This window comes from Parasteatoda tepidariorum, chromosome 9 (genome assembly GCF_982258835.1).
Source record: "Parasteatoda tepidariorum strain Cologne lab strain chromosome 9, Ptep-v5.0, whole genome shotgun sequence".
Classification (NCBI taxonomy): domain Eukaryota; kingdom Metazoa; phylum Arthropoda; class Arachnida; order Araneae; family Theridiidae; genus Parasteatoda; species Parasteatoda tepidariorum.
The window spans coordinates 35,095,444-35,112,142 of record NC_141763.1 but is presented as its reverse complement, the minus strand read 5'-3'; the positions used below and the strand labels follow the sequence as shown (position 1 = coordinate 35,112,142).

The 16,699-nt window shown below is 26.3% G+C and overlaps 1 protein-coding gene across 6 annotated transcripts in view; it reads left to right on the top strand.

The window, feature by feature from the left end:
- The window catches only part of LOC107453044 (uncharacterized), a 28,578-nt gene extending 12,138 nt beyond the window's left edge, over positions 1-16,440 (top strand). For all 6 annotated transcript variants that reach the window (XM_016069708.3, XM_016069709.4, XM_087151540.1 and 3 more), the window contains exons 10-18: positions 1,538-2,407; positions 4,735-4,802; positions 5,582-5,710; positions 7,261-7,427; positions 8,215-8,334; positions 9,101-9,269; positions 10,888-11,026; positions 13,953-14,155; positions 15,777-16,440. In XM_016069708.3, the coding sequence (XP_015925194.1) occupies positions 1,538-2,407; positions 4,735-4,802; positions 5,582-5,710; positions 7,261-7,427; positions 8,215-8,334; positions 9,101-9,269; positions 10,888-11,026; positions 13,953-14,155; positions 15,777-15,923 (2,012 nt within the window). In that variant the 3' untranslated portion in view covers positions 15,924-16,440. The remainder of the gene's footprint in view (positions 1-1,537; positions 2,408-4,734; positions 4,803-5,581; positions 5,711-7,260; positions 7,428-8,214; positions 8,335-9,100; positions 9,270-10,887; positions 11,027-13,952; positions 14,156-15,776) is intronic.
- Positions 16,441-16,699: the final 259 nt, after the last annotated feature.

The window sequence follows — 16,699 nt, the reverse complement described above, 5'->3', positions numbered from 1 at the left end:
TAATGATAATTTTCTTCATATATTTAATAATGATTGGAAGTAGAATTATTTTATGAATAAACTACAGTAGAGCCGATGAATAAACTACAGTACAGTACAGTTATCCGAACCCTTATTATCCGAACGTCCAACTATCCAAACTATGTCCGAATTCGTTTTTTTTTTAATTTTTTTTTTTAAAGTTGAAAATACTTTTTATCTTATCGACGATTTTTCTAAACTTAGAAAAATAAATATTATCCACTACATCTGAAGACCATATTTAATTTACAACCTTAAGAAAATCATTTGAACCTTAAAACGTTATAGAAAGCAACTTTTAAGGAAAATGTTATTATCGGATGAACAAAATGAGGGGGATTTTCGAGACTCAATCAAAGCTATTGATTTAAAAGAATGCTGCGTGATGATTGCGGATGCCTGGAATTTAGTAGAAACATCGACGCTTAGAAAATCTTGAAATAAAATTCTTAACAGAAAAAAAAATGAAACTGAACTTTCTGAACCAGTAGATCTTCCGGATGAAAAGATGCCAGGGTATAGATCAGAAGATAAAGAAGACTGACGTCAAGACACTGAAAACAACCCAGGATTTTAAATGATGATGAAATTGTTGCTGAAATTTTGAATGCAAATCAGAACTCCACAAATGAAGAGGAAGAAGTAGGTGATCAAGTTCAAGATAGTGGACCTTCTCATATAGAAGCATGCAATTCATTAGATATTGCAATGATGTGGCTAGAACGTTAAAATGTTGATCCAGTTCAGTTGATTTATTTAAAAAGAATAAAGGATATGGCTGCTCAAAAAAGAGCATCTTCTTTGAAACAAAAGTCTTTGCTGGATTTCTTTTGCAATGGAAAATGGAGAAAACTGTGGTAAAATCAGTAATTGACAAAATATTTATAAAGAGCTGAAATATAATTAAAAAAAATTCGAAATGAAAAAAAAGTAAAAAAAATAATAGATAAAAAATTTTTAAAAATTGAAAAAATAACTTTAAACACGCTTGAGCTATTTCAGATAGTACTGCCAGTCCTAAGACTGGAAAATGTGTGTAGGTAAGTTAGTTCATAAATAATAATAATTTAAACTAAATTTTAAAAACTTTCCAATTATCCAAGCCACGTTCGGTCCCGAGCAGTTCGGATAATCGGCGCTTTACTGTACTTAATTCAATTTCTAATCTTGTGTTAATGTGTTCATGGTGAATATTTAAGTAACATATATTCTCATCGAAAATTATACAAGTTTTAAAAACGTAATTACTGTAAATTCATTCAGTTACACTCAATAATGTATTGTCAACTAATATTTTAATTTTAAAATTTCACTAGAATTTTTAGAGTTTCAAGAAATCAATTCATTACAATAAGTTTATTTTTATTCATAACATGTCAATGTGCATTTATAATTAACATTTTTTATAAATGTATTTTCAGTTTGAATTTGATATAGTTTTGTAAAATAATTTTTACCCATCAGTTTCATTGTAATGCCTGTATTGTCAACAAATATTCTTGTTTTGTAATTTCAGATAACAAGTCAGATAGTTTCATACCTGAAAACCTACTTAAGAAACACTTTCCAAATATTGATGCTGGTCGCTCTGATAATACCTTCTCTACTAACATTCCCACAACTTTATCGTTGACAAATAACTCTTCCATTCTTACTAGTCTTCCTGAATTATGTGTCAATCAAAAGCCAGAACAAGATCTTGTTAGCAATCTTACACCTGAACATTTTACCAAAGACTTTCTTTTAGATGGAGATTTTTTAAAAGACAAAGTAAACTTACAATTTCTTTTACAAAATGTTGAAACATCTGAAGATACAGTGCCTAATTTTAAAACTCAAGCTGTTAATTCAATTCCAGATCAAGAAGATATATGTCTTGACTCAACGCAACCTTTTGTCTCAATTTCATCTCATTCTGTTACAGAAAAAAAAGATACCCCTTTTACTGTGTCAAACATAACAAAACTACCTGACACAGATACGAACTTAATTGTAAGTGTTCAAGGGCATGATTATTCAAATCATGATACTGCAGAATCTAACTTTCACCACAACATACACAGTGATGAGATATCTCGTAAACATGCTATAATTAGTAGTATTGAACATGACCATGACTTTCTCTTTCAAACAAAAACCCCGCCAATTTCTGAAAACTTAACTTCTAGTGCTACTGAGCTTACTTTAACCAGAAGTAGTGTTGATTCTAAAATGCAACATTTGGAACAAATCCTACCATTAGATGATTTATCAACAATTTTTAAAGTATCTACAATAACTGAAAAATCTGCTTCGACATTGGTTACGCAATCCTCTACCGCCACTGTTATTCCTGTAACAGAGGAAGAAAAAGATCAGGAAATAATTTCAATTACTCAAGATGAAGGTAATACTTATTTAGTATTCTTTAACTGTTTGCTTTCCTTTTTTTTTTTTTTAACATTAAGACTTATTTAATTATCTTCAGTTACTTAAAAAAGTATACTTTTGGAAAATTGTGTTGCTTTGTTGTGTTTGAAATATTATTATTATGCCAGCAAAATTTTGAAACAAGTCTCTGGTTCTGTTCTGTGAATGTCAGACACAAAATCATAATATAAGCACTTTCTATTTAAACTAAAAATTTTTAATTTATTTTAAATTCAGAGAATTAACACTGAAAATCAGTGTCTTTAATGAACAGTCGTCGAATCTTTTGTTCTTCGTGTGTCTGACACAAAACTATAAAATGAGCACTTTCAACTATAACTAAATAATTTTAATTTATTTAAAATACAGAAAATTAATTACACGGAGAATTGACTTTGAAAATCAATGTATTTTATGATAGAAATGTATATGAAAGTTATATAAAATTTTATTTTACACAAATAAATTATTCTTTTTTAGGAAAAAAAAAAGATTGTTGCATTCAACTTAAGTGATTCAAATAAGTTTTAAGGAAATAGATGTTTTATTTATGGCACATTTGTTTTTATAGCATTTAAGTGTATATCACTTAGAAAAACTATTTAAAAATAAACTGGAAATAGTAATTAGCCTATATTAATGTAGTTTATATGAAATTACATAAATTAAATGTTAATAAAATATTTTTATTTTTGTATACAATATGAAAGAAAATGAAATCATAATTATCTCTAATTTGTCTAGGTGTTCTAAAGAATATTTAAGAGTGTACCACAAAGCTACATTATAAAACTAATAAAATGAGAGTGTTTTCAATTACTACATTATGAATTATTCAATATTTATGTAATTATAAAAAAGGAGGCAAAACTATAAGTACTCATACAAAATCTAAAAAATCAATTTCATTTTAAAACATTAAATTAAGCATTTTTGCACATGGAATGTTTATAAAACAAAAATATGTGGGGGGGAAAAGCAGTTGCGTATTACAGTTATTAACATTATTTACATAATTCATTTTTACTTTCATTGAGACATTGATATAATTGTGATTTTTTTTCTACTTTAAAATAATTATATCTTGACTATTTCAGTTTCCATCTTTAAGTTATTAAAATCAATGTTGCTATAACCTGGAAGTATTGCTTCATATTAAATAAATCTGTATCCAAATAGGTAGAGTTACCTTTGTATTGGGAGTAAAACAAAACAGTAATTACAAGTAAAAAGTTTCATATAACAGAGGATCATTTTGGTTTTTTACATATACTAGTTCCTTTGTTAATGCTCAAGCAAAAGAAGGAGTGTTTGAATCTTTGTTAGTGTTAGATTCTTTGCTCCACTACTGATAAATATACTTAAGTACAGTGTGCAAAGAAATAAACGGACCACTAAGAAATACTTTTGATCTAATGATCGGGTCTTTATATTCTAGTACTCAATAGTTCAAAGAGGTGACCTCAAATATGCAAATTGATTAGTGGAGATAATATTTTATGTTAATGAATCAAACACAAAAATGTATTATCTCCGAATAAACATACTGTTTTTTGACAGATTCGAATTTCTTACCCCCAAAATATAGGGAATAGCCACAATCTGGGGAATATGGTCCCCATAGTTTTGTTAGGAGAGCAATCCAACCATTTTCTGGCCGTTATTAAATAAACTAATAAAAATAAATTTTTCTGAATATTATTTTTTGCTTAACAAATTTTATAATAGTGTGCAAAAATTTTTACATTTCTCGAGATATGACAAAACGCAGAAAATGAAATTAACATAAAGGGGTCAAAACTTTGGGTCATCTCTAGATCAAACTATTTTTCCAGATTACGGCTACCCCCCTATATTTTGGGGATCAGAGATCTGAATCTATCTTTTAAAAAAGGCATGTTCATTCAAAAAAAGTTTGTAATTGTGTCTTTTGTAACTTAAAATATCATCTGCTCTTAATTAGCATATTTGAGATTACCCTCTTGAACAATTATGATTGAGTCCTAGAACATGAAGATCTGATCATTAGATCAAAAGTTATTCAGGGTGGTCCTTTTTTGCACTGTAATATGAATCTATTCATTTTTGCTTATATTAAATTATTAATTTTGTATTAGATAAGTTTTTTATATTTAAATGTAAGTATAAAATTCTTATAAAAACATTTTTGCTAAATCTTTGTAAAATTTCTTTACTTATGAATTCATTAATAAAATAACATTATAATAATTAAAAATTGTGCTGTCTAAAAGAACTTATTCTTAAATTTTGTTTAAATTTTTAAAAAAATTGTTTCAATTGCAGTTCACAAAAAGTGCAAGATATGTCGCAAGATTTTCAGCACTGAGGACGAACTCATTTCACACTTTAAAGTATGTAATATCAATTTTAGATTGTTTCTGAAAAATTAGCAAATGCTCAGGATTTTTCATTTAATTTATTTTTGCAGCAATAGAAAAGTTTTTTTACTGAGCCTTTGAATCTGTTGTCATTTCCAGGGAAGGATAGCTATGAAGTCTTTTTCTTTTTAATACCACCAGATGGCGTTTTTTTTAAAATTTCTCTGTTTAATGTCAATAAACTCTTACTTTTTGTCTGAATCTTGATCTCCGCAGACCACAGAATCCAAGACAAGAATAATGAAAATGAAAGAATATAGACATTCAAAACTAATAAATAAATGAAAAATAGCATTAGAACATGGGGTTGCAAATGCATTTTAGAGTTGTTGGGAGGGTTGCAATTGTATGTAATATACAAGAAAAATAAACAAAAACCATTCTACATCATTTGATTTCTACTTCAAAATTTTTCAGATAAAAAAACTAAAAAAAGAGTAATAGCAGAATCAGTCACCACCACACTTGTCAAAGTTATTCTCAAAACTCTCTTTTTTGCATCACATCAAACTTATGTCATCTGTGGCAAGATTGTTTTTTTTCTTTTTCTTTCTAGCTTAGGGACATAACACTGAATTACTGATTATTACTTATATTAATTAATATATTATATTTTTGTGTTATAGTCTTTTGTGTTGTGGCACATCCTGCTGTGTTACAATCATTGATTCTAAGCAATAGAGGGGTTTGAAAAATATATGTAAAACTTTTTGTGTGTGTTTAGATAACATAAATTGGTTAATTTTTTCTAGTCTGATCATCCTAAATGTATCTGCAATGAATGCAACTATATGGCTGAACATAGTTATGTTGTAAAAAGGCATGCTTTAAGGCATATGAATGCTGGCTGTGTATGCAAATTATGTGGAAAGCGTTACAAGGTAATTTTTTTAAATTAAAATACATTAGCAATTCTAAATTGTTTGAATTCTAGTACCTTCTTTCCCCTAATAGAAACCCATGTATAAGAGACAGAGAGTGGTATTTTGAACTATACGGACTTAAATGTACACCCCAAAGCATACTTTATTTTTTATTAAAAGCTTACATAAGAAATAGTTAGTTACAATACATGTTCAAATAAATAAAAATATTCAAAATATAATAAAAGTGCTTTTAATTGATTTTTTTAATTAGTAATTATTCTTATTTTGCAATGTAAATACAAAATCAAGATACAGAAAAAGATATGTATATTATCTGCTTTTTGTTATATTTGTATTACTTAAAGAAATTGCCTTTTTTTAGATGGGTTAGTTATCAGTTTAAATAATGTACATTTTTTTAAAAAAAACTTATATTATTATTCTTATCATGTTTCTTTACTTATGCTCTCACCATTGAAATACTCTCTTAAAACGAAAATTTTCGGAATCGCATTTAAGTTACTTTAAATCACTGATTTAAAAAAAAAAACATGCATTTGAAATGTTGATTTTAATAATTTCATTTTTAAATAGTGTCCCTTACTGAGAATTGACTATTGAAGAATGGACATATGAAATTATATATTATTAAAATGTTTTCTATTGTAGACACAGTAGTATAAAAATATCGTTATTAAAATAAAGAGGTTTTGCATAGTTTTTCTCACATTAACATTAACCTTTCTTTCTTTCCCTGAGCAACATTGTGATTTATTGGGGAATTTTTGCACAAGTGCTATTAAGCTAGAGTCTGTATCACTCTTATATCAGTACAAATGTATGGTTGCCCTTGCCATATTCTATCGATAACATCCCAAACACCTGGTGTTGTTGTACTTTCTAAGAACATAAAAGACACATTAATTTAAATTAGCTTTCAACAAATAAAATTCATCGTTTATGAATAAAAAATATTTATTTTTATACATGCATAGTTTTGTTGTTTGATTTTTGTTAGTTATCTTTTGTCAATCTCTTATATTTTGATCTTTGTATCCATTTTGTTGTCTAGTCTGTGTTCATTTAAACAAAATAGGTTTGAAAAAACTTTCGGTAGAGCTTGTAAAAATATCTTTCTTAGAGAAAAAATATTTTAATTTGTAAATTAACGGGGCAGATAATAAATAAGGGTGTAAAGAGAATAAGCCAACAAGCAATTTAGTATTTTCAAGTTATTTTGATCAGTTTAGTATTAAACCCTATTTTTGTTACTAGTTTAATTTTTTAAATATATGTGAGGATTTATTTTGTTTTATTTTTTTCTACTAACTTTGATAGTTATAAAGAGTTTAGATTGAAAGACTAATATTTGACTAGAATATGTTTTACTTATATTTCTTTGTTAATATTTTGATATTTTTTCCCAACTATTTGCCCCATTTATTTCAATTGATATGCTTCTTTTCAGCATTGAAAAGTTCATAATTTAATGTTTTGGTTTTATTAATAACTTATCTAACATTAAATTCATTACATTAAAGAATTTTATTCCTTTCTTTTTTTAGGACCATTACATTTTAAAAATGCATATTAAAATGGTGCACTTACCAGCAGAAACGATGTATACCTGCGAGATTTGTAACAAAAAATTCACACGGAAAGCTCATCTTAAAAGACATCTTAGAATTCATGAACCTGATAGACCCTACAAATGCTCCTTTTGTGAATATAGGTATTTATTATAATAGTATTTTTTATTATTCATTTATTTTATTGAATGTAAATCTTAATAACTTTCAAAAACTTTTTAAAACTAGAAACATTAGTTTTACTCTTACACAGTTTTTGAAATTAAAAAAAAAAATTTACAACAATTTAACAGAAAATAGTTACAGATTAGAAATACACTTGACTCAATGAATCTAAGTCAATTAAAATTTTAAAAAGAAACTGTATGTATGGTTTTAAAATATTTAAACAGCTCTTATGTAAAGGCTAGGAATTTATGAATATTTTTAAGTTAAATGTAAATGATTATGAGTAAATTATTTGAGTGCTAAATATTAATATCGTTTTGATAGTAGGAATTTAAATAATATATTATGTTATGAGAAAATTTTGTGAGTTAATTTTATATTTTAGGCTGTAAATTGATAATGACAAGTATCTTAAAGCATTGTAGATCATAATAAAAAAAAATCTATTTCCAATAGTTATTGTTATGTTGTGTTCTTATTAAAAATTAAATTGGATATTGTTATGTTGTGTTCTTATTAAAAATTAAGTATCCTCTTTAATTTTAATATTTTTATTTACTGTTGTAGGTCGTCTAGTCCTACATACTTTTGATAATTAAGCTTTTACTGAATATAAAAATTTTGATAATACCATAGGTGTTTTTTGATATAATTAATTATGATATATTAGTTTATTACAAATAGTGCCTGTTCTACTATTAAACTTTTGCAGACTTTTATTGTTTTATTCTTCATAAATGTATTTATATATTTTGTTTCTAGAGGATGTGAAAGATCTGATATTACAAAGCATCTTTTAGTTCATGAAACTCCAAAACACAAATGTCATTTGTGTGGAAAAATTTTTCGTCATACAAAAAACATTGAATTGCATTTAAAAAGGTAATATTTTATTCTACCTTTTGAAAATTAAAGATAATATTTACTACTTTAAAGAAAGATAACGAAAATTTGTATTTCTTGACTGTTACAACATAGACATTGTTTGCTCTTGTTCAAATAAACCCTAACCAAATGTTTTTAATGATTTTCAATGATTAGTTACTCATATTGATTTATAATTTCACTTAAAGTACACTCTCTGGGGATAAGATAAGGTATGAGCCAGGTTGATTTTAATACCTTCATAAGAAATTACCAATATCTTTGACTGGCATGCATAATACATTTTGACATGTATAATACAAAAATTGACTTTAGTTTAGGTTTAAATAAAAATTTGGTTTTAGATTTTGTCCTGCTTCCATTTTGATCAGAAAAATTAAGTCGTAAGATTTCTTCTATGATTTTAAAGCAAAGGAGATTTTCTGAGACTTCTTTCAATACTATTCCAAACAAAAAGGAAAAAAAAAAAAAAAAAACACTCTAAATTATCTTATCAGGGTATATTCTGAATAGACAATAACATGTTTCAGCAAATTGAACATGTGTCATTATGTATTGAGATTTTCATACATTAAAATCTCATTATAACATTATATTTAAGTTTAAAATTTAAATGCATCTCTCATTTGGAAATCCTTTTATTATCTCTATCCATAAAAAAACAAAAAAGATTTTTAAATATTTTACAAATCCTTAAAAAATGATCTTTTTACTTTGGAAATGTTTTAGTATTGATTTTGTATTCTTTGTTTCATTTCACCAGGCACTACAAGCAAAGAGATTATAAATGTGGCATTTGTGATTTCTACGGCTACACGTTCACTGACATACGAAAGCACATTGAGAGGAGGCACACTGGCTTAAGCTCTTCTAGCTCAGATCATGCTTGTCCCAACTGTGGTTTAGTGTTCAGTAGTAAAGAAATTCTCGAAGTATGTATCTGGTTTTCAATTTATCATACACGGTGCAATAAATTTCTTTTTTGTTTAAAACTGGTTCTCAAAAAGTAAGAAAGTTAGAAAGCCAATGAAAAGCAAAATCATTATACATTAGATCAAAAATGTTCAACAGTTTTCAAATCAATTTTACGGTTAATTGTTTTCAAAAAAGTAATTTATGCCAAATTATTCAGAATTATGTAGCTGTTGGTATAAATTTGTTACTTGTCTACTGTTTCTCCTTCTCCAATCAAATTTGGAAAAATAATTGGAGCAATGGTCCTTGCCAAATTTCCAAATCCTTGTAATTGCTACTTTTAAGATGATGCTCTACCAAGGAAGAATTTTTTTATCTCAAATTCTTTTTCACCGTGATAAGTAATTAAAAATTTATAGTATAGAAAAATTGAGTTCAGGCAAATCTAAGGTAAGCCATGAAGTTTTAAATACTAAAAAGAAATTTTTTAAATGAAAATAAATTATGAGAATGTAACTTTGGATTATGCAAAGAGGAAATCCTCTCCCAATAATTTGTTTGCAGTTTGATTTTTTAAAATTTTGGTTTTCAGCTATTGAAGCTTTATGGCTTTCTCTTAGTTTGCCTGAACTCACTTTTTCCATTCTTTAAATTTTAAATCAATTATGGAGGTAAAACAGAATTTGTGATGAAAATTTTCTCCCAAGGTATGGCATTCTTAATTTTTTTTTTTTTTTCAAATATATTGCCATTAACCTTTAATCTTTATTTTACTTTCAAGTGGCATTAGAAAGAAGAAAAAAAAGTGTCCTGTTAACAATTTACAATTTGTTTTCATTCCAAAATCTAGAGTTTAAGCCATTGTATCAGTTTTTGGAGTTCTTTTTGTTTATTGCAAGGGCTATTCCCTTATAGACTTTTAAAAAATAACTCTGAAATAATTACTTATTCATATTATTTTTTGACAATCAGTTATTGCAGTATCATATGTCATAGTATTGTTCTCTCTCTCTCTTTGATATAGTTTTAGCCAGAATCCTAAAAGTATCATCATTTAAATAATTAATGAATTCTGCACTTATAACTAAAATATGTATCATGGTAAACTGAAAAATCGTGAAATAGAATCAATATGAAGTACTAAAAAAAATTTCATTAAAACTTTTACCATTTTTTGCAGAACTGATATAAAAAATTTTATAAACTTGGTTTATTAATGGAGATTTTCATTGTTAATGTCTAATCCATTGAAATAAAAATTGAAATTCAAACCCTATTAACGCATTTTAAATTTCCTTAAGTGTGTATGTTTGTTGTTTAATTACAGGGTCTAAATCAAATAGAAAATTTTCCATTTTTATTGAATTTTTAAAATTTGAAGATAAACATTTTAAACAGTTCTCTAAATTTTCAATAATTTATTTCTATAATATTTAGAAGGAAGGATTAAGACTTCAAAAAGTTGTACATATAAGTAACTTAAAAGCCTAAAAATTTTTTTATTTGTTATTATTTTTTTATAGTAGTTTAATAAATTACATAATTTTTATATTCCTTACCTAGTTTAAAATTCCTTTGTCCTTGCTACAAGTATTCCTTGTCAGTCATTACTAATTTTTTGAATTTTATTTTCAGACCCATAAAAGTAATGGTTCGTGCCAAATATGTAATGTTGATCAAGAACTCGCCACAAAAGAAGTTGTTATTTCAACAGATGCTCAAAAGCATGCTTATGTAACTTTATTAGAAAACATTCCACTAAACATATTGGAAGGTTAGTTACTCATGTACATGTAGTGAAGTATATTTATTCTTCTTATTAATTTAGATAGTTATCAGAAACTTAAAATTTGTTTTTATAAGTATAGCAGCAATTTATGATAAATTGTTAAAAAACATCATACTAAAAATTTTGTCATTCGGTTGAATTTCTGTGGAAAGGCAAAGAAATATCTAATTAAAATTTTCAGAATTTAAAAATGTATAAATATTATTTATATTTTTACTTAAAGATAATTTTTAATTTTACCATCCATTTATTACCTTTTAACTGTGTAAACACTTAAAATAAAAATATGAATTCATAATTATGTTCAAAATTGTTCCGACACTCTCCATCAATAGTGGTCAAAATCAGAGAGAATTCAGGATACAGTGTTATATATTTTTTCTTAGGTTAGGGAAAATGTCTTCATGCTTCGAACTCAAATACTTTTTTATCTCACATCTAATGAAAATAATTACCCCATATGCTTTCTCAAATCAACTGTCAAAAATTTGACAACAGTTTTGTTCTCAATTATAATACACATTTTTGATTTAGTTTTAACTCCTTTACCTGATTTTTGATTGGTGTCTAAGCATTCTTATGGGAATAGTGAATAGTATCGATAACCAAATATTGATTGCAGCATCCTTCTATGAATTATTTATTGCCTTTTTCTGATATTATTATCCAAGCGATTTTTAATCTTTATTAATTTTTTTAAATTTATATTTGTAATTTTTCTCTTTTCATTGTGTGATTATTGTTTTTAACAGAATGTCAGAAATTGTTTGTTTAAAAATGAACCACAAAAAAATGCAATATTTTTGTCGTTCATTTTTAAGCAAACAATTTCTTTTTTAATCAAAATTTAATGAACAACTCAGAAGAGAAAATTTCATGATATCTGAATTTAAATTCTTGCAGCAATCTTATTTTGTGTTTACATGTTGAAAACATGATTTTAAAGTATGCATTTTAACTATGAATAACTATCATTGGTTGAGCAGAGCTTCTATGCAAAATTTTGAAACTGCCCAATTGGCTGAACAAGTTGTTTGCTCTGCAAATTTCAATATGTTTTTTCAAAATAATAATTTTAATGTTTGAAAAAAAATTTTTGAAAACTGTCATTTCTTTTTCCCTTCTAAACTTGAAGTGCTAAAACGGAGAAAGATGCACAGAACATGTGCATCTTGGACATGTTCTGTACATGGGCTTTCAGAAAAGAACCTCCTTTCCTTTTCTTTTTCATTATTTGGAGTTCAAAAAATTTATTTTTGTCTTTTCATGTGATAATTAAAAACTTGTTTTCTTTTTATCTAATATTTTGTTCCATCTTAAATTACATTAAATAATAAACAGTTGACAAATTATTTGAGTTCTGTTTTTTAGAAAGCTTTCTTAGAAAAAAAAAATTTAAAATATGAAAATCTTTTGTAATTTTTTTCATGTTTTTTTTTTGTAAAGAATTGATAACAATTATAGTGACAATTAATAAAAATAATGATCTTTTAGTTCTTATTTTAACAAAACTTAAAAATTGCATTTGTCATATATGAAAAAATATATATATTGCTATATTTTTAGATTCATTTATATTCTATTCAGGCCATAAAAGTCAAATATTTAAAAAACGTATAGTTTTTTTTTTTATAGTTGAGCTATTCCATTGTATTTCAATGTTATGAATGCTACTTTTTACGAAGTTTAAACTAAAAAAAACCACACTGGCAAAAAAAATAGTAAAAAAATGTTTATGTACTTAATAAAATACTAATCTTAATTTCTGGATATAAGAGAAAATGTTATCCACTGCTTACAACTTGATTCTTATTTAATATTTTAAATATAATAACCTTGGTTTTCTGACTATAATTCTTCCTTTTTCTAAATTTATCAGTTCTGTTCAAATGTGCTTCTGCTGTAAATTTTTTTTAACTAAATGTAGTGAAAATATTTAATTTTTATTAGTAAATGATTTTTATTTTACTTAATTTTAAAAAGTGCTCTGCTTAAGAGTTGAAATGTTACTGTTGTTCAAGTGTTGGAAACTCTGTTTATTCTCTGTTTCTAAAAGCTCGTGTGATTTTAAATCACTGATTGCTGAAAGAAAAATCTTTAGAATTTAATTCATGAAACACAAGTAATTATAACTACGCAATTTACTTGTAAATAAGGAATGGTGGCATTTTAGGAGACAAAGGGATTTCTAGGAAAATATTCAAAAATCAATCTAACAAATTAAAACTTGCTAGTATGTTTTTTATAAACTGATAGAATTTGTGCACATGTTTGTGATGCCTGTACTTGATTGAGTTTATAGCTCGCCATATGCTTTATCCAAAAGCAGGAAAATAAAGTATGACCAGGGCAATGCACTAACTGCCGGGAGTATGCATAGTTCCATTACAGAAAGCTGACTTAACTATATATTATTTAAAACTCAAACACTCTTACAATGAAGCAAGCATTACTTTAATGATAAAGGCCATAGCGGGCATAAGTAACATAGCGAGCATCAGAGGGTAACACATAAAATAAACACGATGGAGGGTGGAAGATGATAACAGAAATCAACAGTTAGGAGCAAGCAGTAAGCAATAGTATTGAAGAATGAATGACAACTTTTTTTAAACTTATAATTTGACGAAAAGTAAACTATTGTGATTACATCCGATGTAAAAGTATTTGCAAACTATGACGTAAAAAGAAGTGATATGATACAGCATTCGATTGTTCCACTTCCTTTTGGCAGACTGCACATTTACCAAAACAGGTGTGAACAAACAAAAAAAAAAAAAACGAAATTTAAACGAATCATAAAACTAGTAACATTGGCTGATCGTCAAAAGTGGTCAAATGAAATGTTGCATGTTTGATGATTCCATGACCAAAAGTAATCAAACTTATTAACTTTGATTTATTTTTTTAGAACCTGAACAGTCTGAAATTGGCACTTTAAAAATGGGATCCTCTGAAGTCAAATTGAGAACCGATTCTGTTGTACTAAATAATGTGGATGACAGCAACATTCCAGCAGAACAACAGCTAGTAATTAATGGATTTGAAACATCAGATCTTTTGTCTTCTGACGCTATTTCTCTTTTATCCGTAGATAAAGATCCTAGTAAACTAGTAAGTATCATTTTGTTGCCGTAGAGAGCTTTAGTTCACTCATTGTTTTAGCATTTCTGGATAAATGCCACAGTTTAATAATTTATTGGAAAATGTTTTTATGTGGTACACATTTGTGATCATCAGCTTAAAAAAAATTTTAAACAGCCAGAAGTTGTTTAAAAAAAAGTTTTATTATTAAAAACATGTATTATTTAATGGCTTGCTCAAAAAAAAAATAGTTTGTATCAATATTTAACCATAATTTGTTTTTAATCCCAAAGCACCACTCTTTTTCAGGTGCCAGTGACTTGGTTTCCACTGCAATAAAGGACTTGTTTTTCTTTCAAAATCTTCAAAAAGCCCTAATTTTATTCTTAAAGACTAATTGCTCTATTTACTATTTTTAATGCAATTAACTTAACAATTAAAAAGTTCTTGAATGTTGAAAAATCAGTGCATCTGAATATTTAATGCCATTAACTTTTTTTTACTCCGTTTAAATTTAAAATTTCCCAAAAAAAAAATTTCTGTATGGCTTATAAACTAGAACTTATGATTAATATTTAATTGTGTTGTCTTAAACATCACTTAAATGTAAAAAAAAACTATTTTGTTTGTATGCTTTAAATTTGTAAAAACCTTGTGAATTAGGAAAAAAACTTGATTCTTTATAGCTACATTTATAACTCATGCATGATTTTTTAATTATGGAATTAATATTATGGAGAAGAAAAATGCTGAGATTAAACAAGTTTGTAAATTACTGCTAATTGGCTTAAATTTACTTATAATTAAATTACATTTTATCACTAGAAAATTGGCTTAGGCCATTTTGGCCCCGCTTGTTATTTATTGCTGTCATAAATAACTTTTTGAAAGTATTGAGTTTTGGTTTGTATAATTGAAAAGGCAGTGTTCTGTTTAATCAAATACTTTAGTTTATAAAATCAAGTAGAATACCATAATATTTCAATGACTGAGTCTCTAATATATTTTTTATTAAATTAATTATGATTATATTTCAAGATTTTAGATGTCATTCAACTTTTCACTCAAATTTTTCATTATTAGTTTTCAATAATTTATTTTAGGATAAATATACCACTGAAGACTATTAAATGATAAGCCACCCTTTTTCCAAAAGTAACATGTATTCATTAAATTTTACTTTAGAATTTTTTCTGGGTAAGTGCTTTGCAAGTTTCTTGAATTTCAATTTCCTCTTAATAACAGCACTACATACAAAAGCCTCTATAGATAGAGTGGTATTTTTTGCAAAAATTGTTCTCTTGAACAATTTGAAAAGATGAGTTATTATATTTCCTCAAGTCTTTCAAATGTTCTTTTATATTTTTGAACATTTCATGCTTTATAATATTTAAAACAGAGCTATTTGCTTAGATTATTTTCTAAAGATTTTAATCGAGTTACGCGAATGAATTTACAGAGACGTAAAGAATGTTTTCTTTTCCCCTGAAATGTTTTTTATTTTATTTTATTTATTTATTTCTGCTTTGTAACCAATTTTTCAGTTCTCATTTAATTTATAATAAAAATTTTCCACCTATATATATTCTTTCTAGTTTGTTGTTTTAATTCAACTATTAATTGGAACAAACAAAAATAAATTTTATTTCAGGTAACACTTGTTTCAGAGAATGGGAAAAAATTTTCTTACACAAAGAAGGAGTTGCCTGATTACCTTGATGTCTTAGCATCTGTTAATAACACTAGTAATGAAGCAGCTATTTTCTTGGGTGAGATTGAAACAGAAGTGTGTACATAATGTTCAGTGGATTTAATACAGTATTCAAGATTCATATATGACTGAAAACCCAATTTTGTATTATCAGTTAAAAATTGAAATCCTGGTGTGACTACTACTGTAACTGTCCACATTATCAGTATTCTAGACACAATAATTTTTAAATATTTTGACTATGCTGACCACCTACCTAAATATTCAGTTCTATTTTAATGTTTACTTTATAAATTGTATTAATTAGCTTTTTCAGGTCAATATATTATTCTATAATTGATAATTAATCATACATTAAACTTAATTATTGCTCAAAATATTTTAGTATTTGTGTTATAAGCAATATGAGTAGTAAAATATTTTAAGTATGCTATTATAAGTAATATGCAAATTTATGTATTCTTTGATTATTCAATTTTTTCTCGTGACTGCTGTCACTGCAAAATGTAATTGTTCTTTTTTTAAAAAATAGCTGACACACTCATGCAGTATGTTCTGTTATGATCATCTGTCATAGATATTTTTAGAATCCTTCAAAAAAGTTTTGTAATAAAAAAAAACATTTTCCAACTATGATTAATCATACTTATATTTAATAAAAGTAAAGGAAGAATTAAAATAATTTAAGGGCAGCTTCTTTTAAAATAATACTTATAGGTAATTTCTAGCAAAAGGCGAATGTGTTATAGTCTCATGATAAACTGGTTCTTTTTTTATCCCTAACTCACTCTTCACCTGATCTTAATAATGATTTGTCAAACTTTAAAAGTGTTTTTACTCACACAAATATTAGTTTGTGATCC